Source organism: Crinia signifera, chromosome 1 (genome assembly GCF_055691185.1).
Source record: "Crinia signifera chromosome 1, ASM5569118v1, whole genome shotgun sequence".
NCBI lineage: Eukaryota > Metazoa > Chordata > Amphibia > Anura > Myobatrachidae > Crinia > Crinia signifera.
Window position 1 is genome coordinate 244,020,101 of NC_139217.1, and position 25,920 is coordinate 244,046,020.

Here is a 25,920-nt window from a genome sequence, read left to right on the forward strand (position 1 = left end):
ACTTTCCAAAATCGCCCATTATCGCACTTTTTAAAATAAATTTTTTTGCTGCAAATTTGCATAATTAATGAGCTGCGTGTTTTTAGTCATGAAAATGTGCGATTTTTAGTCATGAAAATGTGCGAATTTGTGTTAAAAAAATGGCGTGAGGTCCCCACTCCTGAGCATAACCAGCCTCGGGCTCATTGAGCCAGCCCTGGTTCCAAAAATACGGGGGACAAAAAGCGTAGGGTTCCCCTGCATTTCTGAAACCAGCTCCGGACTCTTGGACCGGTCCTGGTTCCAAAAATACGGGGGACAAAAAAAATCTGGGGTCCCCCGTATTTTGAAACCAGCACCGGGCTCCAACAGCCCGCGGTGTCATGCCCCAGCCAGGGGACACTTTTTACATATGGTCCCCGGCCGTACCATGAGCACTGTGGCTGGTCAGCCTTGGACAAGGTACCTGGGGGAGTGGGGACCCCCCTCAATAAAGGGGTAACCCCCCCCGGGCTTCACCCATCCATTGCTGAAGCCCGGGCTGTCATGGGCTTTGGACAATCATACATAACATTGCTTTAAACAGGTGAACAACAAGTGCCAGCAGTCCTCCCCCGCATGCTGGGACTTGGCGAACCACAAGTCCCAGCATGCAGGGCATCAATCAGGGCTCAGCTATGTTGGCATCGACAAACCACGCTAGAAGCGTCTGCAGCGCCGGAGATAGCCGGCTCACCCTGCTGTCAGTGCGGGGTGAGCTGGCTCTGGAGGAGGGAGGCAGCGCAGGACCCTGGGTCAGTAAGTATATTGGTGTAAAAGTGAGGTGTGTGTTTGTGTGTTTAATAAAGTTTTACTTTTCTGTGTGTGTCTTTTATTTTAACATTCTTTTTACAGGTGGACTACAAGTCCCAGCGGGCCCATTAATGCCCCGCATGCTGGTCCTTGTGGTTCGCAAAGTACCAGCATGCGGGGGAGGCCTGCTGGCACTTGTAGTTCAAATGTTTAAAGCAATGTTATGTATTATTGTTTTAACCCCATCAGGCCGGCGTCCAAAGCCCAGGGACAACGGTGACTGCCCCAGGCTTCAGGCCTGGACGGGTGAAGCTTGGGGGGACCCATTTATTGGGGGGTCCCCACTCCCCCAGGTACCCCATCCAAGACTGACCATGCCATGGTGCTCATGGTACAGCCGGGGGACCTAATGTAAAAAGTGTCCCCCGGCTGTGGCATGACACTGCGCGCTGTTGGAGCCTGGTGCTGGTTTTAAAATAAGGGGGACCCCCAGATTTTTTGTCCCCCTGTATTTTTGGAACCAGAACCGGTCCAAGAGTCCGGGGCTGGTTTCAGAAATACAGGGGACCCCTACGCTTTTTGTCCCCGGTATTTTTGGAACCAGGTACGGCTCAATGAGCCCAGGGCTGGTTATTAACTTTTACACATTTTTTAAGACAATGTTCTGTGCATGGTTCTGGCAAATTCGCCTGTCAGAACCTGGTCTGCATGTGTGGTGAATTTTAGTAACATTTTCCCGTTTTCGCATCTCATTACAGTGTCATCGCTGATGAAAAGTAGACACTGAGCAATATGATTGCTGGCGATATATTGCCCCTTGTGTACATACCTTTAAGGTTTGGAAGTGCAGTGTTCTGCCTTCCAGCTAGGAATGGTGAAAAAAGGCACTGAGGCAGGCACCTCTGGGGTGACATTGGGTGCACCAGTTGGCAAACCAGGAGTTAATGCCCAAGAAGTGCAATCTCTTTCTTCAACAGGTGTAAAACAGCCAGCGCATCAGCACACAGCACAAGTAGGGAGGCCAATCCCGGATCAGGATTGTCGGGATCCTGGGATTTTGGTTGTAAGCCCAAAGGTTTCCGTGGGACTGGGGAAGAAGGGCAAGGATAAGAAAAATAATATTGAAAAGAAAAAGGCATCTGAAATGGATTCTGATGTAGAAATCCAGGATAGTTTGGAGTGGGACCCAGTTGGCACAGAGCTGGTGAAAGAAGATAGTGTGGGGGATGGTGGTGGCCTGAGTGATGTGGAGTTAATTGTCGATGGGAACAATGGTACTGTGATAGTCTATAATCATCTGGTTCAGTAATTGGTCCAAGTAACAATCAGAACGATCAGTGCCTGGTAATGAAAACTGCTTGTGAACAGCCAGACCCAGAACCCCCTCCTAGTGCGGACTCTGGGGAAAATGGTGGTGATGAAGGGTAAATTCTCTAATAATAGGGGGACTTGTAAGAATGCTGGATCCTCTAGAAGGGTCTCACCAAGGATTGTAAAGGGAAAGTGAGCAGGGTCCTGCTTTTATAACCCAAATAGATTTGCATAGACCTAAAAAGCTTTGCTCAGTTTTTCTTTGCAAAATATGTAAATAGTTTGTTGTTTTGTTTAAGCTTAGTGCTTATGTGTGTATAGTTCTTTGCTGTGTTATTGGTTTTGATGAAGAAGCATCTTTTGGTATTATTGCAGATTGCATTACTTTATATTATAATTACCGTACAGTATGTGTTCTATGATGTAAAATCCTATTTATTTATTTACTGTATTATACTGTAACCCAGGCATGTCCAACGTTGGCCCTCCAGATGTTGTGAAACTACACATCCCAGCATGCTTTGCCACAGTTTTGCTATTAGAGAATGCTAAAACTATTGCAAAGCATGCTGGGATGTGTAGTTTCACAACATCTGGAGGGCCAACGTTGGACATGCTTGCTGTAACCATTGTAAATATTATGTTGCAAGTTTAATAAATGGGAGAATTCCCTATCAGCTGTGGTCCCCATAGCAGCTGCACCTATGGTAGCTATGCCCCTGAATATAATACATATAACTGTGACAGGGAAGGTGGCTACTCTCAGCTGTGGGCCCCAAAGCAGCTGCACTCCCTGCACCTATGGTAGTTATGCCCTTGAATAAAGGCAACAGTTTAGCAGCTTTTATCCCTCTAGCCATCAAACCCCAAATACTTTATTATTATTATTATTATTAGAATTACAATTCTTTTATTATGGTGTACAACATTTTTCATTAAATTACCCTTGCTGGTTAGGGGATTCTGGGCAGAGGTTCGTGACTTCGCCAACGAACACCTGGTAAATTTCACTCCACTCACCACAGAGTGGGCCATATTCGGCATCCTCCCGGAAGAGACTAGGGCCCCTAAACCCATCAAAAAATTGATGCTGACAATCTCATCCGCTGCCCACAAAACGATTCTCCAGGTGTGGATCCAAAACTCCCCTCCAGCCTTGGCAATGTTCAGAGACAAACTGTTTTTTATTTTTCACAAGGATTGGTTGGAGGCCTCCCTCCAAAAGGACTCACGTACCAAACAGTTCTTTGCTACCTGGAACAGCTATATGGAAACCTTACCCATGTCGACTAAACAAACTCTCCATCAATGTTTCCAAAATAATAGCTGGTACGAAGAACAGATGTTACTTAACAACCCTCTGCTAGTCCTGGACTAATCTGCTCCCTTCTGTTACGATCATTATTTTAAACACATGTTACAAAAATAGGGAAACCTATGTAACCCCATTTTGTATATTTGAATCTTTGATATTTGACATACATGCTTGAAAGCACAGTAATGTATTCTGTGTTGATTTGATGCTTTGACTCAATAAAAAATTGATATAAAAAAAAAAAAATTACCCTTGCTTTAGACCAGGGGTGGGGAACCTTTTTTGTGCCAAGGGCCGTTTGTATGGGGAAAAAATCCTTCGGGGGCCATATGTAAAAATGTCTCAAATTTATCCTGCTGCAGCCGCCCCACGCTTCGGCGGCTGCCGCTGAATAGGACTGACAGTCTCCAGTTGCTGTTGATTAAGAGGAAACTTGCGAGAACTACCGACCTCTCGCGAGAATTCCCCTTTACTTGACTTCTGGCAAAGCTGCCTGGTGGATGGGAGGGCCATACGGCCGCATACGGCCCCAGGGCCTGAGGTTCCCCACCCCTGCTTTAGACCTTCCCCACTTTTTAAAATGTTTACCATAGAACGTAGTGGTGCTGGAGAAATGATCAGATAATTCTCTTTACCACACTCATCTAGTCATATGAATTGTTTACTTGTCTACCTTGCAATCATCCTGGGTTTTTTGTTTTGTTTTGTTTTTATTACATTATGTTTTCTTTCTTTTCAGGAAATAAAAGCGACAAAAACATGACCATATTCAAGAATGCTTCTCTCCTACATATCCTGGTGACACTCCGAGATTTGGTCCTTACTTGTTCCTTAGATACAGCAACAGGTCTTTACAGCTTTTATTACTACAGCTTCCACTTTAACTGAAAAACGTCTCTGTATCCGGGCAACACATAACGTAACGAGGCTGCAAAATATTCAAACACCATCCAGATTGTTAAATCATTTGTTAAACATCTGTGCTTCAGATGGAAACAGTATGGCTGATGCAGAGCTTCCTGGATATCACATGCTCAATCAACCCAGGGGACTGGTTATGCTCATTAGGGGGGACCCGACGCCATTTCTTTTTCTTTTTTTTTTAACACAAAATCGCACATTTCCTCAAATTTGCACATTTTCATGACTAAAACTCGCACATCTTCATGACTAAAAATTGCACATTTTCATGACTAAAAATCGCACATTTTCATGACTAAAAATCGCACATTATCGCTCTTTATTGCACTTTTTTGCCACCACAAAAGTGCTCACAGCAGGAATCAGGCAGCAGCTGGCAGAGCATTAGTCACAGCAGTAATCAGGCAGCAGCTGGCAGAACATCCATCATAGCCTTAAGGCCCCCATACACTATGCGATTTGGGGCGGACTTCACCCGATTCCGGGAGATTGTGTGAAATCAGGCCAAATAGCATGTGTCTGAGGTCCGATCCAATGAGCAGTCCCGTGCACATTGGAATGGACCTGGAGATATACATGCTCTGCCTGTAAGATCACTGTGTTTGACCCAGGGGCGTAACTCGAATTTTGAGGGCCCCATAGCAAAAATTTCAAAGGGGCCCCCGTACCACTACAATGCCACTTATGGTGGAGGGGGAGGGGGGGAGGGAGTAAAGGGAGCGAGAGGGTGTCGGAGGGGGGGGGTGATAAAAATACAGTCAGGAGTGAGAGGAAGAGAGAGGGGGTCAGGGTAAAAGAGAGGGCTTCATGGAAAAATAAGGAATTATAGAAAGAGAGGAACAAGAGAGAGAAAGGGAGGGGTGCGAGCAGGAGTGAGAGACTATGCCAGGGAGGGATGGAGAAAGAGGGGTTGCAAGAGAGTAATAGAGTGTCAAGGAAAATGGGAGAGAGACAAGGAAAGAGAGACGGGGATGTTAGGGAGAGGGGGAGAGAGAAGGAAATAGAGAGAGTGTCTGAGCAAGACAGTGTGTCAGTGAGAGAGGGGGAGAAACAGACTGTGTCAGGGGGAGCAAAAAAGACAGTTTCAGGGGGAGAGAGAGAGAGAAAAGGAGCTGATAACAAGAAGATATCAGGTAGGGGCGCAATTAGCTAGACCTGGTTTGCAAAAATATAAGCTGCAGTACCAAAAAGGGGGTTGTCACTCCCCTGCAAGAAGATACAAAAAAGAAAATACAATAGACTGCGCTAATTAATATAGGAAAGGTGTTAAAGAAATGCTAGTAACCTGAAGGTTGAACATGATTTAATGAAAAATATCAATAAAGATATATAGCAGCTCAGGTTAAAATCAACAATTTTACATACATTGTGCACATAAAAAAATAGGATAAAAAATATATTTGGAATGAAAAAATGGGGGAAATTTAAAATTCTTAAAGTGACTGAGAGTTGTGTCCATACGGTACCGTATATTTTGGAAAGAGTCCCGCTGGATGGGGGGCAAGGATTGTTGAGCCCACTTGGATCCGTTCCTATTTTGCCTCAAGTGTAAACGACCTGGAAGGCAGGGTGAGGGATAGGCAGCTTGATGTTTAGGAGTAAGTGGAACTCCTGCTGTTCCTCAGATGCCAGGGAGAGAGAGAGAGACAGTGTCAGGGAGGGAGCGTGACACAGACAGACAGATGATGGACAGGGGAGGACTAGGCCACTGAGGGGACAAGTACGAACTGACAAATAGTGCACCACATGGGGGCAAATATGGGGAGATGGACAGACAGACAAAACACCATATGGGGGCATAGAATGACAGGTGGATCCCATGTCCAAAGATGGACATATGGACAGACAGTATCCCAATATAGGGGCACAGACTAAAAGAAGAATGGGGGGGCACATAAATGGATGGGCAGAGCACCAAATGGGTGGTCAGATGGACAGGGGGTATTAAGGACAGACTAACAGACGGCCATGGAGACACATACCTCCCAACTGTCACGATTACAGTGGGACAGTCCCGATTTTCGGGTCCTGTCCCGCTGTCCCACCTGCGGCAGGCATTGTCCCGCTGCGGGGGGTGGCAGTTGGGAGAAACCCCAATCTAATAGAATAGACGCTGTGCGCATGCGCACAGCGTCTATTCTCGTATGAAAATGAGGTTGCGGTTAATTAGCATAAGCTGCACCCTCATTTGCATATGCCCGCCCCCTTTCCGAAGCCACGCGAGTGTCCCTATTTCAACAGCACAGAAGTTGGGAGGTATGGAGACAGGAGAGAGCACCATAATATGGGGGGACAGATGGGATGGGTGTGCAAAATATACAGATGGGTGTGCAGGAGGCAACAGACAGACATACAGACTGAAGTGTGTGGGTGTGCATATATGGGGGAAGGGGGGGTGCACCATCACCTAGGTCTGTTGTCTGCAGGCAGGCTCCGGACAGCGACACCTCTTCACTTCCACTCCGATAAAGGGAAGAGTCCGGGCAGCAGCAGAAGCTCAAGTCCAGGCAGCATTCAGCCAGCAGGAACGTCACCTCCTCCCTCCCCTCCATAGAGGAGCTCCATGACATTGTCCAAACAGACAGAAGCAGATCCCGACAGGGGCGCCTTAGGCTCCACCCTCCCCTTCACGGAGCAACTAAAGGGCAGGGTCCAGGCAGCAACAGAAGCTCCAGACAGCCGCACCTCCTCCATCCACGAAGCCCAGGGGCATGATGCGGCCAGCAGTAGCGGAACCTTCTCCCTCCCCTCCACGCAGCGACTCCAAGGCAGGGTCCAGCCGGAAACATCAGAACTTTCTTCTTCCCTTGTAGCCAGAGGCTCCGGGCGGCAGCAGCAGCTCCTCCCGAGTCCCTTCCCTCTGTGTTTAGTATAGACCTCTGGCGAAACTACATCCGCAGCGGCAGTTCCCTTCCCTCCAGCTCAGGTAGTAAAACGTGGCCTCGGACCCACACACTACAGTACTACTAACTGTTTAGAATAAGACACATTTAAAAGGGTGCAGGGGATACCTGCTGGGTCCATGGGCCCCCCAAGCCTGGGCCCCATAGCAGCTGCACTGGTTGGACCCCCTCCCAACAGCAGGCAGCAGGTATCGCATGCAGATAGGCCTAGTGGCATAACTATATATTTTGCACCCCCCTCCAAAGAATATTTGTGCCCCCCCCCCCCCCCCCCAATGCTATTTATAAAAAATATACATAAAGTTTATTTTAAAAAATACCACCTGCTGCCTCAAACAGGAGGCAGCAGGTGGGATATGCGGTGGACGGCAGGTAGCAGGTTAGCGAAAGCAGACGAGGGAGGTGAAGTCCCATGCCCAACATGGCACTGCAGCCAGGGTTGTTTCTATGTACACTGTAATGCCAATTACACAGTATGCCACACACCGTAATGCCCAATAAATATTATACTGCACACTGATGCCCATTACACATTATGCAACACACCGTCATGCCCATTGCACATTATGCCCCCCACCATGATGCCCATTGCACATTATGCCCCACACCTGGATACCCATATGCCAAAGACCATAATGTCTATTGCACAGACCATAATGCCCAGACCTGTACTTCTGCTTATACATATGATGCCCCCAGCAGTACCCCTCACACAATGCCCCAGCAGTGCCCCTCACACAATGACCCAGTAGTGCCCCTCACACAATGCCATTATAAACATAATGTCACCATATGCCAGTCCTAGTGCTCCTCACAGTCCAGCTCAGCATGCCAGAGGGACATTGCTGCTGCAGGGGTTAATCCTTGAGGATCAGCATCAAACATGGGAGGTCCCAGGAGGATGCAGGCAGAATCATCTGGAGAGCAGGGAGTTGGCTTGGCTGCCATTGGCTGACCTATGACCCCCCAGTTGGCTCACCTGTGACTGGAGCCTATTGGGTGGGAGCCCCTGACAGGGCATCAGTAAACGCCAGGAGGTTGACGGCTGAAGACGGTGATGCAAATATAGGGGGCGTGGTCGGCATGGGTGGGGGCGTGGTCAGCGGTGGGCAGTCAGCAGCGGACAAGCCGTGCAGCCACGTGGTCTAAGGCATGGCTGCACGGCTTGTCTGCCTGTAGAAACAGCCCTGGCTGCAGCACCAGCCGGCAGCTTCCACAGTGGGGGGGGAGGGAGTGCCGCATATTTTACCTGGTGACTGGCGGGGGGACCCTTGTAGTGCACGCTGTGTGCCTGCTGCAGACCTAGCCGGTGCTGGTTCCTCCAAGCCACAGCGGGGTCTGCAAGGCCCCATACGCCACTGGATGGGCCGCATATGATGTATTACATGCGATCCTGCCGCCAGGATGGCTCAAGGGAAATTGGATGCGACTTCTGTAGAAGTCGCATAGTGCATGGGGCCTTAAGTGTGTCACTCCCAGGCTAATGCTGCTACTGCTGATCTCCATGGGTCGGCAGAGCATGTGATGGGATCCTCTGATCAGAGCTCAACACATGCTCCTCTGACCCAGTAGTGCATTGCCCCAGCTGAACCCCATTGCCTGCTGCAGCTGCCACCGCTGGGTCTGTTATCTGGGACTCTGAGTCTTGATGCCCCTCTAAACTTTGGAGCCTGGGATGGCAGTCTGCACCCGTTGACGCAGGACATGCATTTGCGCATAATGTTGGCCATTGATACTTTGTGCGCGTAGTAGCAACAGCAATAGGGTCTGAATCAGGCCCTTAGCTCTATGCATGTATGGATCTATGAATATCATGGTGGTCAAATTGTATGTACTAAATAGAATAGAATATACAAATTGGACTGAATGGCTAATGCACTACATGAAAGATTCTGATATATGATAATCTTTATAAATTATCTAAACCCTTTATCAGGCTTAAAAAATGGAAGTCCGTTGGTGATCTGCTTTGTGATAGATAGATAGATGGGGGCATTCTTCCACAGCTGATAAAACTATGTGTTCTCCTGCAGATAACACAGAATCCTAAGCCTGCTAGTTGTAACTGTTGAATAAAAAGTAGAAATGCACCATCTAGTGGCTGTAAATACATATTTAAATACTGTTTAAAGTATGTTATTGTTCTACAACTTAAAAAAACAACGTAACATAGTAATTTAGCCGCAAATCTTGCTGTTTTAGTGGCCGAATATGCTGTTTCCCCCTCACTCCAAAAACGGAGTGAGGGGGAAATGGCGTATGCAGTTTAATACTGACCCTGAAAGCTGTGACAGTGAGCAGTCAGCACTGCTCGCAGTCACAGCTCGCCCCCAGCATTGAATATTGCCCTTAGTATTTTGCAAGGATATTTTATCAGCTTCTTAAGTGTGGATCATTTACAACATTTTTAGTAGATTTACCATCTGGTTTTTTTTATTATTGTGATTTTGACCAATAGGAATTAATGCTAAATTGCGCTGATTTCAATTTAATTACTATTGCATGCTTAAATCTGCCAATCACAGATAGCTTTGTAATCCCGTCAGATGGTAAATTGACCCCTTTGGGGGTTATTAAGTTAGATAGTTACTGTGCAGGGGTTATTCTGTTAGCAAGGACAGTGGCCTAGCTCCCGTGCGGCAGACCCCATGGCTGCTTGGGGGAGGCAAGCATCAGCGGGGTCTGTGGCAGGCGCCGCCGGTGTCCATCAGGTGGCAGAAGCTGGGAAGATGGCTCCAGCGGTGCACACTGCATGAGCTCTGGGAGCCATTACTGTCTGTGCACCACAGACAGTCTTCCGGCGCCCATCAGGATGTACAGGCTGCTGCTGGGCAGTTCTCCCCTTCATTATGCGCCTCAGCAGCCTCCTTTCACCAACCCCTGTACTTTGTGGTGGAGGGCGGGGCAGCAGTGTTGAATGACGGGGTGGCTTTGGGGCTAAATTATGGCACCCTGGGTCCCCTGCTGTGTGCCGCTCACGGACAACTGCAGTACAAAGACACTTGGTTATTTCCCCACTCTCTGTAAATGCTGAAGTCTGCATTCTTGAAGAGGAGCCATATGGACACAGATAAGTAACACAGGAGAGAAGAGGGGTGAGGGGATGTGTACTGTGTCAGAGCTGAGGGATGAGGGGGATGTGTACTGTGTCAGGGCTGGGGTGAGAGGATGTGTACTGTGTCAGGGTTGGAAATATTAAAATAAAAACAGAAACAGGTTTTAAAATTTTTTTTAAACTGCATCTTGTCTTCACCCAGGGGGCCCACCCACTCCAGGGCTTCAGCCTCTTCATCTGTGTTCTTCACCTGGGGCTGGCGGCCTTTTCAGCTCTTTTGCATGGCCGCCACCTCCCAGGAAATTTACATGCGCTTTCAGATCCTGAGTTGAGAAAGCCGCCCTGAGCGCGGCGAAACGTGTTTTTGAGGACTTCTCATTAGAGCTGACCGGTGACCTGGGGGATCCCTTCTGCCCCAATACTATCACTATCAATTTGGACGGTGCCTACAAGTGGGTCCCGGCACAGTCGACACGCACGGTGTCTCCAGCACGTAGCTGTGATTTTACAAATGAACATGCAGCCCCGGACTGTGGGCTGTCATCCACATGTGCGGTAATCACCAATTGTAGCTGGCACACTACTGCCCCAGCAAGCAGACTCCACTCCCGACTTGGCCCGCTGGACGGTTCATAGTCTGGAAGTGTGAGATAGTCTGTCGACCGCATACAAGATCAGCGGCACCTACACGGAGCGGCCTGTGGCTAGCTAATATTGGCATCAGATTCATCCATACAGATCGGCCCAGTGATCGGCCACAGCCACCTAAGGATCTGCCACAAGTCTACTCAATTTGAGGAGTGCAGATTCTGGACTGATGTACCTTCCTCTCCCAAACATCAATCTGGAGAACTTTGTGTGCGTAACATCAAACTCCCCCACATATTGTGCATTTGACCAACTGGGAGGATACATAGATAATTACAAAAATCTACAGATGTAACTTTGCTTGTGGATTCCACAGCTGCCCTTTTATGGGTGTATAAGACACCGTGTGTCAAGTTACATAGTTACATAGTAGATAAGGATGAATAAAGACTTGCGTCCATCGAGTTTAACCTGGGTTTTAATAGCTTATCCCTTGTAAAAGTATGATTCGTTTTTAAAGACAGAATATGATTCTTATTAGTACCCTTGGATGTTTTTATCCAATAAATGTTTGTCCAACCTTATTTTAAACGTATTTATTGTGTCCGTGGAGAGAGTTCCACAGTTTGACTGCTCTGACCGTAAAGAATTTTTTTCTTTTGAGGGAACAAAATCTTCTTTCTTCTAATCTAAACTCGTGCCCACGCATCCTATATTCCTTACTTGCAGTAAAAAATGTGCTTGACAGTTCTTTATATTGGCCCTTGATATATTTGTACATGTTGAGCATGTCTCCCCTTAAACGTCTCTTCTCTAGTGTAAATAGTCCCAAAGTGCTCAATCTCTCCTCGTAGTTTAAATTCTCCATTCCCCTGATTAGCTTCGTTGCTCTTCTTTGTTTTTTTTTCTAATTCTATGATGTCCTTTTTATAGTGTGGGGCCCAGTACTGTACTCAATATTCAAGGTGAGGTCTAACCAATGCCTTGTACAGTGACATAATTACTTTTGAGCCCCTAGTTTCCATGCCCTTTTTAATACATGCTAGAATTCTGTTGGCCTTTTTTGTTCCTATGTGACATTGTGTAACAATTGGGAGTGCTAGCGCTAGATACCAAATGTAGCAAGGGGGCTGCCAGGCTGGAGTGGTCCAGGCTCCTAAATGGTAATATATTATTAGGTAGGTAGCCTTGCGCTCACCCTCTAGATGTGACAATATTGTATGTGGTTGGATATAAAGAGAGAAGTGACACGTAGGGTGACATTCTATGGGATGAGATTTGCGTTTTTTGGCGTTAATTAGTCAACAAAATGGCGACATCGCATTTTTCCGTCAAATCGCCAATTTAATAGGGTGCGCTAAGGGACTGAAATCGCATATTATGTGCGTTAAGGCATGCGGACCAAAAGTGCGAAATTAATTTGCATTTTTATCGCATCCAGATGTTTTCGTATAGAAAAGTATACAACTCGCTTATTTAATGCAATGCGCATTCGCAAATCGCACTTTTTAGGTGTCTAATAATCGCACTTATTTCAGACCAGGTTCTGTTTGGCGATTTGGCCCAGAACTCATTTTGGTCAAGTGCACACATGGTTAATTTCACCACAGGTGCCCTCATTTTCACTCACAAACACCCCTACATAAACCCCAACATCATTAAGGACACCTGTGAGGGTTTCAGACATGGAGATTTTGCAGACTATTTTGGAGTTGCTTATCTGTGATGTGGCCCATTTGGAGGAGCTGCGCAGGAGGGAGGAAGCTGCGCACCAGATCCTGGTAGCCCCCCGACTACTGCGTACCCCACGTATGTATCGTGCTCGCCTGTACCTGGACTCCCTCTCGGATCAACAGGTTGTGGGGATGGTTACGCTGAACCGCATTAACCTGTTGGACTTATATGAGCAGGTGAGAGATGATTTGGACCCTTTTGGGGGAGCCAACTATGCAGTGTCTGGCCAGCACAAATTAATGTGTGCCCTCTACTATTTGGTCACAGGCTCCACTCAGTCTGTGACCTCATGGGCCTTGGGGGTATCACAGGCCACTTTCTCTAAGCATTTTACTCAAGTGTTACTTGCTTTAAAGAAGTTGTGCCGGACATACATCATCAGCCGTTACTTTTCTGGTAAGCACATGTGCCCTGTACTCAAAAATGTACCTGTGGTGTAAGTGTACTCATAAACAAATTATTGACCAATACCATCTGTTTCCACCCACATTTAGCCTAATACACAGTGCCCAACGGATGCATTTGGTGGTGCTGACCTATCCCTTGCTGGTATCTAGCTTGTAAGTACATTTGATACATGTATGAATGAAGTTTGCAGTCCAACATGGCTCACTGGTGTTGTGGAACTACATGTGCCAGCATGCCCTGACACACTACAACCAATACATTCCAAACCATGAGTGTCAGAGCCTGCTGGAATATGTAGATCCACAACCTTTGCCGGCCATGGAGTTACCCCACACTACTTTAGTGCAATCCCATTGTCATATACCATTACAATATGTTAGAATTCACACAATAATTGTTTTTTTATAAAAACACACAAACACAATGGTATGCGGTTAGACATTTTTACTTCTGCCTACTTTGTCAGACGCAATCTGCATTTTTGCAGGTGAAAGATAAGAACTGTGGGGGCATGTTACAAGATGTTTTGGATTTGACAACATTAACAAACATATATATGAGCTACCTTCTGCCAGCATCAGGCACCCCTACACCACTTCTAGAACCTGCACCAAGGCCACCACGGGTCCTAACACTCCGCCGGGGTGGGGAAGTGGGGGAGCCACTTATTGGGGTGCTGGATACACTGCTGAGGGTTGATGCTGCGCCACCTCCCACATTGGCTTCCAGCTGCTGTATTTGGGCCTGCATACCTATTAAGGCATTGGTCTGCGCTGTGCATGATTGGCTTAGTGCAGCTATACTTAGCGCCACGCTGCCAATATGCCTATTCTGTTCCCTTATAGCAGAAGTTTGTTCTGCAAAACGGGTGTCAATGCTGTTAGCAATGCGCACATGAGTGCCTACACCTACCCGTACACTACGTGCAATTTTGCGTAATTGAAGAAAGGTGTCACGCATGTACCCCTGGATGTTACCTATTTGCAGGCTTTGGGAGGCCATGAATTCTATCTGCTTGTCCTTGAAATTGACCAAGGAGTTGGCTACTTGGGAAGCAGAAGCTGCTGTATGGGGTGTGTTGGTGGGTGGGGGTGGGTTGGGAGACACCCCACTTGGGGGAAGATCACTCTGTGATGAGGTCTGTATTTCTTCGTCTGCTGCAAAGGTCTCGACCGGTTCAAGAATGATGTCCATTTCGTCTAACACCATTATTGAATAATCTGTTTGGTTGGTCCCTAGTTGTATAGCACCTGTGGATACAGATGAAGAGGTAAGTACTGATGTATATATATGCCACACTGTCATCTATACTGTTTTACATAGGGCTTGAGATGCTGGACGCACATACCTAGGGGTGTTATGTACTTACACATGTACCCCGATACAGCATGTAACATTGACATTAATAATAAGTCACATGCCTAGCTCAGATGACATTCATTTCCGTTGCAATGTAGCAGCAGGAGATGAATGTGGTGTGAGATATTGTTGAGGTGACATGGGTGTGTGTACTGTATGTGTAATGCCGTGTTTTTTTTTTCATTTACCTGCTTCCGCAGATTCTGCAGCAACGGGCCTTCTAGTCTTGGATGCCGCAGCACTTCGGGATCGACAATCTGTACAAGGAAAGATGGGCAGGCATTATGGACCTTGCAATGGCGAAGCATTTTGTGCAAACATGCATTGAGATGACAATAATGGACAATACCCTTTGGATAAGGACTGCTTTATTTCTTCTCCACCATTTTTTTTATTTTAAAACCAAATATTTTTGTGTAAGATTATTATTAAACTATTGTACACATGACAACTATTGGATAATCTGTGGTATGTAGTGTGAGATATTGTTGATGTGACATGTGTATGTGTAATGGGGTGTTTTTTGTTCATTTACCTGCTTCCGCAGATTCTGCAGCAACGGGCCTTCTTGTCTTGGATGCTGCAGCACTTCGGGATCGACAATCTGTGCAAGGAAAGATGGGCAGCCATTATGGACCTTACAATGGATAAGCATTTACAAAACCCATGCATTGAAATGACTATAATGGACAATACTTCCTTTGGATTTGGACTGCATTATTGCTTCACCACATTTTTATATTTTTTTTTAACACTATTATTTGGTAAAATTATTATTAAATTAGTGGCCACATGACAACTATTGGATAATCGGTGGTATGTAGTCATGGCAGCTAAACCACCAGTACACCTCTGTGTTTTTGGCCACATACATGTTAGGCTGCTAGAAAGAATGTTACAGTGTTGAACAATATGAGCAGTTGTGGAACTACAGGGCCCAGCATTATGAGCAATTTGAAAGTAGGAGCATGCAATTTCTTGTGCATGACCTTGCTGGGCTATGTAGTTCCACAGCAGCACTTTACTTAGCATAACAATACAAGTCAACATTATAGTTATAAAACATTGGCATGTATGTTTAAGTTTGCATGGGGTCACACTTACCAGCTCTGGATGGCGTTTGCGGCCTATCAGTATCCGCCACGTGCATGCCAGGCAGGACCTCAGGGGGTATGATGCGCTTCAGCTTCACCTCATACATAGAAACATAGAATTTGACGGCAGATAAGAACCACTTGGCCCATCTAGTCTGCCCCTTTTTTAAACATGTTACCTCAAACCATATTTGATCCTTATTTTTGTAAGGATATCAATATGCCTATCCCAAGCATGTTTAAATTGTACTACTGTATTTGCCTCTCCCACCTCTGATGGGAGGCTATTCCACTTATCTACTATTCTTTCTGTGAAGTAATTCTTCCTCAAATTTCCCCTGAATCTTCCTCCCTCTAGTTTCAGTGCATGTCCTCGTGTTCTGCTGCTCCTCTTCCTGTGAAGAATGTCTCCCACCTGTACCTTGTTAAAACCCTTGATATATTTGAAAGTTTCTATCATGTCCCCCCTTTCCCTTCTCTGCTCTAAAGTATACATATTAAGATCTTTTAGTCTTTCCTGGTACGTTTTGTGATGTAGGCCATGCACCATTTTAGTTGCCCTTCTTTGTACAGTCTCTAATGTATTTATATCCTTCTGGAGATATGGCCTCCAGAACTGAACACAATGAGGTCGTACCAATGACCTATACAGTGGCATTATTACTTCTTTCTTTCTACTGCTGATACCTCTCCCTATGCAACCAAGCATCTGACTTGCCTTCTTCATTGCTTTGTTACATTGCCTACCTGCCTTTAAGTCCCCTGAAATAGTGACACCTAGATCCCTCTCTTCCTCAGTAGTTTCCATTATAGTGCCATTTATACTATATTTAGTCTTTGGATTTTTGCAACCCAAGTGCATGATTTTGCATTTTTTGGCATTAAACTGTAGTTGCCATGCTCTTGACCATTCCTCTAATCTACCTAGATCATCAATCATTTGTTTTACCCCTCCTGGTGTGTCTACCCTGTTGCATACCTTTGTGTCATCTGCAAAAAGGCACATTTTACCCTTAATTCCATTTGCAATATCACCAATAAAGATATTAAAAAGCACTGGTCCAAGTACAGATCCCTGGGGTACTCCACTTGTAACCTTTCCCTCCTTTGACTGTACTCCGTTTACTACAACTCTCTGTTTTCTGTCCTGCAACCATGCTCTTATCCATTCAACTATCTTAGAATCCAATCCCAAGCTTTCAAGTTTATTTAACAGTCTGCGATGTGGGACAGTGTCAAAAGCCTTACTAAAGTCTAGATAAGCTACATCTACAGCCCCACCTTGATCTATTACTTTAGTCACCCAGTCAAAAAAGCCAATAAGATTTGTTTGACATGATCTTCCCCCAGTAAACCCATGCTGTTTTGGATCCTGTAAATTGCTGGTTTTGAGATATTCTACAACTCTTTCTTTTAAGAGTGTTTCCATCAATTTCCCTACTACTGATGTAAGGCTCACTGGTCGATAGTTGCTTACCTCTTCTTTGCTTCCACTTTTGTGCAGTGGGACTACATTCGCTGTTTTCCAGTCCTCTGGGATTACTCCAGTAGCTAGTGACTGGTTGAATAATTCTGTTATTGGTTTTACCAGCTCCCCTTTGAGCTCTTTTAGTATCCTTGGATGTATTCCATCTGGCCCCATTGATTTATCCACTTTCAGTTTTGAGAGTTCTGTGAGGACTTTCTCCTCTGTAAATGAACTTGTTTCTCCCTCAGTTTTCTGACTATACTTGCAACTTAATTGTGGCCCCTTCCCCTCTCTTTCAGCAGTGAATACTGAGCAGAAATAATTATTAATATTATCTGCTATTACATTGTCCCCCTCAAGAAAACTTCCACTCTCTGTCTTTAGTCTTATTATTCCACTTTTTGTTTTTCTCCTTTCACTTATATACCTAAAAAAAGTTTTCCCCCCTTTACCCACTGATTGGGCCATTTTCTCTTCAGCCTGTGCTTTTGCACATCTTATTACCTTCTTAGTCTCCTTCTGTCTAACAAGATACACTTCTTTGTCCTCATTCTTCTGCGTCTTCTTAAATTTCTTAAAGGCCAACTTTTTTGCTTTCACAATACTTGCTACTTCTTTTGCAAACCACAATGGCTTCCTTTTTCGTGTGTTTTTCCTAACTCTTTTGACACAAAGTTCTGTTGCTTTTAGAATTGCACTTTTTAATTTTTCCCACTTATCCTGCACTCCTTCCAAGTTCCTCCACTCTGCCAAAGAATCCCTTACAGAGTTTCCCATCTCTACAAAATCAGCCTTCCTAAAATCTAACACCTTTGTTTTTGTGTGCGATGAGTCAGTCTCTGTCTTTATTTTGAACCATACTGCTTGATGGTCACTGGATCCCAGGTTTTCACCCACATTTATGTCAGATATTCTGTCACAATTTGTAAGTATTAAGTCTAATATTGCGTCCTTACGAGTGGGCTCCCTCACCAATTGCTGGAGGGATGCTCCTTGCAAGGAATTCAGCATGTCCCTACTTCTGGTGGAACTTGCAACAGGCAGCTCCCAGTTTACATCAGGTAGATTAAAGTCTCCCATGATTATCACCTCTCCTTTTAATGCCATTTTATTGATGTCCTGCAATAGGCTCTTGTCAAGTTCCTCTTCCTGACCTGGTGGTCTGTAGATCACCCCTATACGAAAAATCGCCTTCTCCCCTGTTTCTATGGTCACCCAAAGGGCCTCAGTTTTTTCTTCAATATTTTGTATTAAGGTAGTCTTTATACTTTTTTTCATGAATTGTAGCACACAGTGGTGGGGCTTCCTCCTCCAGTCTTGGTGGCCTCCTCCAACTCCATGGCCATTTTACTTTTCAACTGCCGTTTGATGTCGTTGAATCTCTTTTTCACATTGCAGACCAGGCGCTTGTGCTGACTCATAGCGTTCACCGCCTGGGTGATGTCCTTCCACATAGCCCTTTTGCGCTGTGCAGTGGTCTTGTGGTGAGATTTGCCAAGCAAACGGTCAAACACTGGCAGGATAGCCCGGACAAGTGCTGCATTTTCCTCATATGAAAAACGGACCTTTCGGCCACTTTTTGTGCGACCAGCTTCCACCTCCTCCTCCTCCTCCTCCTCATTTTCTACTCCAGCCATGTACCCCTCCTCCTCCATGCCAGTGTCTTCCTCCTCCTCACCACCATCTTCCTCCACCTCTGACATGTGGCCCTCCTGCAGCTGCTGTGGGGTATGGTCAAGGTCTTGGCTGTAGGATGGGGATGCCAGCGGATCCTCCACCTCCTCCTGCTGGGGCTGGACGCCCAGGGCATGGCCTGGGGCTGGCCTTGCTGTGGCCATGCTGCCTGCCACACTGCTGGCTCTCCCACTTGGCTGGCTGCTGCCACTGCTTCCTATGCCACTGCTCCCTCTGCCACTGCTCCCTCTGCCACTGCTCCCTCTGCCACTCCTCACTCTGCCACCAACTCCTCTTCCTCTAATCACACTGCCACTGCTCCTCTCCATGCTCCTTACTTCCTATCAAAGAGTGAAATGGCACCAATGCCCCTTTATATAGGGGGTGTGATGCATAATGGAGGGGACAGAGATGGGCCAATAGGTTGGGGGGTTCTTAGTCATGCGGAGACAGTTTTGTAAATCGCACTCCGGTTGGTCCAAAATTCGCACATTACCGGCGGAAGAACTCTCACTTTTTTGTGACTTAAAATCGCACCACTTCGCCGCAAATCGCACCTCTTCGCACTTTTCAGCCTCCAAAGCGCATCACATTAAATAAGCGAATTATGACTGAAAAGTGCGATTTAAAAAAGGGCGAATAGCGGCGATGTGGTGCGCTAAAAAAACATGCGCATTTATCTCATCCCATAGAATGTCACCCGTAGTGTTAATTATAAAGGGTTTATTGTGCTGACACAAACTTAAACGAAAACCTCAATGCAAGTCCGTTTGCACACAACCAGTGCTGCAAGGTGGTATCAGTGCACTGGGGTGGGTACGGGCAGTAATATTGCGGTGGTGGTGGGGGATGGGAGTATAGGGGTGACTATATTCTTATAGGGGTGATAATTCTAACACAGAGTGAACGATCCGGTGGGTATAGTCAGTGACAGTCTGTACAGTGAGGTCAAGGTGAGAGTGTAAATGTCACCGGGGGCTGGCGTCCCTAACCTCCCGGTGATACACTCAACTCTTACCCGATACCTGATCTTCTGAGGCTCTGTGTCCCTCGCCACGGTCTGTCTGTCTTCACCGGTGCGTGCACTTGCAGCCAGCAGCTGTTCCACACTGCTCTACGGCGTCTCCCGTCACTTCCGGGTTCAGCTGGTGGCCGTGCGCCCGGAGTGCAGGTTTTGCCGGAGCTGTGTGCGCTCTACTCCTGTGTGTGGAGGAGACTTGGAAATGGTTGTTTGAAGTGTGGTGGAGCTGTGTCCAATGTGTTTCGGCCGCCTTTGGCCTTTTTCAAGGATGTATTTGGTCAGTCATGGTGTGGGCTTTATTGGGTGACGGGTCCCGCCCCCAATTGTCTGATAGGTTGATGCCCGCTGTCATTCAGGTCTCTTTCTGCGGGTGTATAGGTGGGTGTGTCGTAACACATACAGATCACCTTCAGCTCTCTGCATCATGTTTAAAACTCCTGCTGAAGTAAATGTGAATAGGTCAGTCTGTAATTGTCATAGCAGAAAACAAGATGTTATGTGAATCTTTATCCCAAATGACTATTGTGGAATTCAATATTTAGTCCATTTGGTTGCAGGGTTTTCAAGGTAAAAATCCAATATAACTCTTCTGTTTAGAACGTCTACATGGTCTCCCCCTCTCCAATTGATGCTTGACGATTCAATGGCTTGGAATGTCAGTCCCTTGGGGTTGGACCCATGTGATTCTAGAAAGTGAATGGAAACACTGGGTCGAATGTAATAGGGTGAGAGTTTCAGAAAGTGAGAGATTTTGGGAGAGTTTTCCCCTTTTTTTTAAAGCAGCAATCAATTACACTGCAAAACCAGGTTGATTTTGCCATGTAGTTGATTGCTGCTTTAAAAAAAAGGGGAAAACTCTCCCAAAATCTCTCACTTTCTGAAACTCTCACCCTATTACATTTAGCCCACTGTGTTTTCTGTACCCAATTTTTATGTTTCGGATATGTTCATAGATTCTGCTTTTTAAAGGTCTTACTGTCCTCCCAACATATTCTAGCCCACAGGGGCATCTCAATAGATAGATAACTCCTTTCGTTTCACAAGAGAGGTGTTGTGTAAGTTGGTATGTGTCATTTGTGGTGCTGGATGTCCATGCGTCTTTGCCTCTGGTGGTGATCTTTGTGATTTGCTATGTGACATTGAGCACTACACCCCAGTTTGTTATCTATTTGGACTCCAAGATCCTTTTCAAGTACTGAAATACCCAATGCCTCCTCGCTTAGGTTATAACTAGCACACTGGTTGTGTCTCCCAAGGTGCATAACCTTACATTTATCCACATTGAACCTCATCTTCCACTTTTTAGCCCACTCATCTAGATTGTTAAGATCATTTTGAAGTGCTATGACATCCTCTGTTGATTTAATAGCTCTACTTAATTTTGTGTCATCAGCAAAGATGGATACATTGCTGAGTAACCCCATCCCAATATCGTTAATATATATGTTAAATAAGATGGGCCCTAATACCGAACCCTGTGGCACTCCACTTAGTACTGGTATCTATTTGATACAGCACTGTTCACAACCACTCTTTGTTCTCTATTACACAGCCAGTTCCCTACCCATCTACAGATATTTGCCCCTAATCCCAGGTCCTCCATTTTATTTATCAACATCTTGTGTGGTACTGTATCAAAAGCTTTTGCAAAATCTAGATAGACCACATCTACTGTGTTTCTATTTGTCAGGAAATATTGGTGCACCTTATGGCCATTTTTTAAACAATTAATTGTTTTGGTTTTTTATATATACTTTTATGGTTTTTGCATACATGCAATCAATTTCCTGTATTTTGATTAATTCATTATTGATTATTGTCATTAAAGTGTTGTTATGTGTACACACGGCGCCTGATGGTTTTTGTCATTTTCTGAGTGATTTAGTAAAATCACTCAGAAAATGCCTAAATGTCGCCCTGTGTGTGAGGCCCATTACAGTATTTGTGACATACTGTAATACATTTATCTTTTATAAATGTAGCTGAAGTGCTTTTTAACTACACACCCCTTGTCCCCAAAAAAATATATATTGCAACAAACCATAATTAATATAGAAATGTCACCAGTATCAGCAGCACAAGTCACATTTTTACTGGTGGATACAATTATTTGAAGGCATCATGAGATCTTTGTGAGCTACAAAGAAATACTTTGTCACAAATTCCTTTCAGCAGATTTGCAAATAATCTTTTGGCACTGCAATATTCAGCATATTACATCCTACATAACAGGTAACGTGTACATAATACTACTGCACACATTCATCACCCCCACTTTATAATATACCCCCATTTTTATATGTGCATGATATTTATTCCGACAAGCTTACTTTTCAATATTTATATTAATGATCAACAGAAAATCTGTTCTACTGACTCTGAAAATATAGTGGGTTATTGAGACCTGATCACGTGGCTATGAAGTAGCAGGCCAGGTGACTATCGAATGATTGCGCATGGGTACAGCTCATAGTACGCGTGCGCAAGGCCACACTGCAATCAAATCCTGCTACTTTTTTATTGCTTGCCGCAAGCGAGTTGATTGACATGAAGCTGACATTTGGGGGTGGTCACTGGCCATTTTCTGACACTGTTAAGGTAAACTAAGGCGTGCCCAGGCATTTGAAGCAGAGTTGTGTGACATTAGCTCCAGACCCGATCAGCCTGTTTCTATCGCAGCCACCAAGTAAGCCCTGGGCTATGCACAGACTGCACACATTGAAAAAAATCATTGGATGGTGAGAGGCTTGCATATGGGTTAGCTGCTAATTGCCGATCGGCATAATTTTCACAAGCCATGCACAGCAATTTGCAGGCTTGCACTGGGTGTGATTTCACTCTGGTTAGGTGGTGATTACCTGATAGCAGGGCTCTGCAAATTAGCAGTCATGCAATCAGGTCTGAATAACTCCCATAGACAATCATGCAAACAGGTCTGAATAACTCCCATAGACATACAGTAATAGTATACTGTGTTAGAAACAAGCAGACATAGAGTTTGACTATTACAAGTTGTCCCTCAACCAAGACTTTTTTTGAGCTGTTTGCATATTCTCAGAAGGCGCCATAGTATATTGCAGATTATAACAATAACATATACAGGTTGAGTATCCCGTATCCGAGTATCCGTTATCCGAATTATTCCGAAAACCATACTTTCCAGAAAGTGAAAAAAAAAAATATTTTTTTTGATAAAAACTCACTGGGGACATTTGTAACAGCACTACTGGTGACATGATATGTAACTGGCACTATATATGTGCAAGAAAATGATTGCTTGGCATTCAAATTCAAATCTGAGATAGTACACAAATTTTGTTTTATGTTTTGAAACCTTGTTTTTTGAACAAATAAAATATATTTGTGTGAATTTTATGTGGTAATAAAATATATTTGTGTGTATTTTATGTGTTTTTACAGCATACATGCAAGATACTTCAAAATACATCATTGAAATATTAAAATATTCTGAAATACGGAATAATCCGTTATCCAAAATTCTCCTGGTCCCGAGCATTTTGGATACGGGATACTCAACCTGTATGAGATAACTTTGAGCCTTCAATGTATTCATTCCTCTCATAATAATAGTTTATACAGCAAATACAATTCTGTTCTTTGCAGAATATTTGGATAAAGCACAGCACATGTACGAGAGTGCTCTTGGAAACTGTTTGGAGCATGTGTGGAGAAAGTTGAGGATTGTTCAGTTTATCAGAGATAAAGCAGAAGAAGTGAATCCCAAGATTACAGCACTGTTAGAATGGATGGAGAAAGAAAATATCGAACTTAACCATTTGAAAGTAAACATCATGCCTAATAGTTGTACACAATGCACAGATTACTTTAATGTGCATTAATGTGTTCATTTGCAAATAATATTACTTAACCAAGAATAGTGTGTGATACAGATACATTAGCATAATTCTTCCAAATAGGTATGGCCACACTGGTGTATCTCATACCTCCCAACTTTGGATGTTCTGCGAGCACAGAAAAAGTGGCAGGAGGCCTGAGAAGGGGGGCAAAGCCTCTGGTATAGAGAGCTTGGCCCAGTGCCTCAAACCCCCCATCATTTTGGGATCATGCCCAGTGCTCCACGAGTAGCTGGGCATGCATAGCTATAGAATGCTATGCATATGTCATCTATTCAGCAATCACCAGCTACACTGCTCTGTAATCGCCCGGTCCCCCAATCTGCCCTCTCGCCCGAGGGACACTTCGACTCACAGGAGGGACAGCGGGGCAGTTTGCTGTAATCAGGACAGTTGGGGGGTATGCGTATCTATAATGAGTGAAAGGTTTGCGATGTACACAAGCCCCTGGGTCTAGGGGGCCTACATAGCACACACCCTGCACCCATTTAATTACACTCACCTCACTGTCAGCCCGGCGCTGGCTAAACAGCTGTATAAATCACGGGCCACCTTAGCCATTTTTCGGTGATTCGCTCATGCACAGTAGAGGTGTTCCGGTAGACCTGTGCAGAACATTTTGGCACAATGCCAGAGCCTACTGCAGAACTGGAATTAGAGTACCCAATTTGAGCCTACACACAGGCCCCTTCCTCTCTGAAAGTGCCTATATATGGCCAGTAGTAAATCACCCAGGAAAAATTTATGTTAGCAAAAACTTACAGTCGTAGTGGGTTACACACAATGGATCTGTAAAAATGATGTCTGGTTTGATGCATCCCCATGCCTATTGCTTATTAGAAGACTAAGATGTGGTATAATCTGCATTACCATTTAGCCAAGAGTTTAAGGTTGACAATGGTAGTGCAATGGCATAGTGTCTGTGTTTGTTAAACACATTGATTTCCATGAGTATGGTTTAAATACTACAAGGTATATGAACATTGTTACATTCTTTATCGGCAGTAGCAAACCACTCTGACAATTTTGCCTTTATACTGTAATTCTCTATGCCACAACACTAGGAATATGCTGAAGTAATTATAGGAAAGTGACCTCACCAATCACAAGCTTTCAACAAGCTGTTCAGACTAGAGGACCACCATCAGAAAATTCACACCTGTGGAACACATTGAACAACATCCGGTACTACTACTAGTGCTTACTGCTAATTTTCACACATTGTTCAGCTGATGCAACAATGGGAGCCAATGCCCCAAGGACTTGCAACCAGCACATATTTTACATACAGTACATGTGGTGGGTTCAGCATCCCAGCAGCCGGGATGCTGGCACTCACAATACCGACACCAGCATCCAGATTACCATCAGGAGATCAGAGTCGGAATCCCGAATGTCAGTTCCTACTGGCTCTCCCCCCTGTACTATGTAGTTGGCACTGCAGCTGCTGTTAGTTGTACATACTGTATACATAAGGTCAAGGGGTTAATGGGTTTATTGATAAATTTAACCATTTTTACTGCTAAACTACAACTTGATTTATATGTATTCTGGTTAAAAATGTTTAATTTTTACAGGTACTTATTCTAACGCGAATGGATTCAGGTGTCATAACGGAAACACTGAATAATGCCCTTAGCAAAACTAAAGGTAAAATAAATTAATTGTTAGATATATTATAACAATTATTGAAATATTAATTCACAAGCATGTGTATATGCTGAGAGTTTATTAATAGAACCTCATAAAATAGAATATTGTAATTAAAATATCAGATTATTTTATTTTTCTTTACAAGTATATTTAGTAAAGTAATATGATCAATTCTTGTATATAAATTAACTGGAAGCTTTATCTGTTCTAAGAACATTTGCTGCGGGACACCAAAAATAGGAAATTAAGTAAAATAAAAAATAATAATATAATGAAAACATTTATTTTTGGTTTATTGTATATATGTGATGATTGTGCCTTGCTCGCTCTCCTATATGGCAGATAGCCTTTATCTTAGCTTTATCTACTAGTCTTAATGATGATGATGACATATTAGTATAATTTGTTCTTTTCTATTGAGAGCCCTCTCTTGCAGATATATATCCTTACTGTTTTGGGTTTAGTATGCATGCATTGTTCCAATATGTGAAACGCAAGATTTGGGTGGTGACAAGTAAGCTGCTGCCAATACTTCTGGTCGTGAATGCACTAGTCGTGGAATACAATCTAGTTCCGGTATCCGGATCCGGTCACCAATGCGGATACTCTCCTACTCTGTTGTGCTAACAACAGTGCATGGAACACATGCTGGTGCGGCTTCTGGGAAAAGATGTGGCTATTCCTTTGCTTTTTGTGTACTGATGACGAGACATGGAACTAGGGTTGCCACCTCATGCATCATTGAATCCTGGCGATCCATACCACCAACC

The 25,920-nt window shown here is 44.7% G+C and overlaps 1 protein-coding gene across 8 annotated transcripts in view; it reads left to right on the top strand.

Moving 5' to 3' along the window:
- SHOC1 (shortage in chiasmata 1) overlaps positions 1–25,920 on the top strand; it is a 310,818-nt gene that overhangs the window by 207,261 nt on the left and 77,637 nt on the right. For all 8 annotated transcript variants that reach the window (XM_083179518.1, XM_083179550.1, XM_083179508.1 and 5 more), the window contains 3 exons: positions 4,137–4,244; positions 23,247–23,425; positions 25,075–25,147. In XM_083179518.1, the coding sequence (XP_083035644.1) occupies positions 4,137–4,244; positions 23,247–23,425; positions 25,075–25,147 (360 nt within the window). The remainder of the gene's footprint in view (positions 1–4,136; positions 4,245–23,246; positions 23,426–25,074; positions 25,148–25,920) is intronic.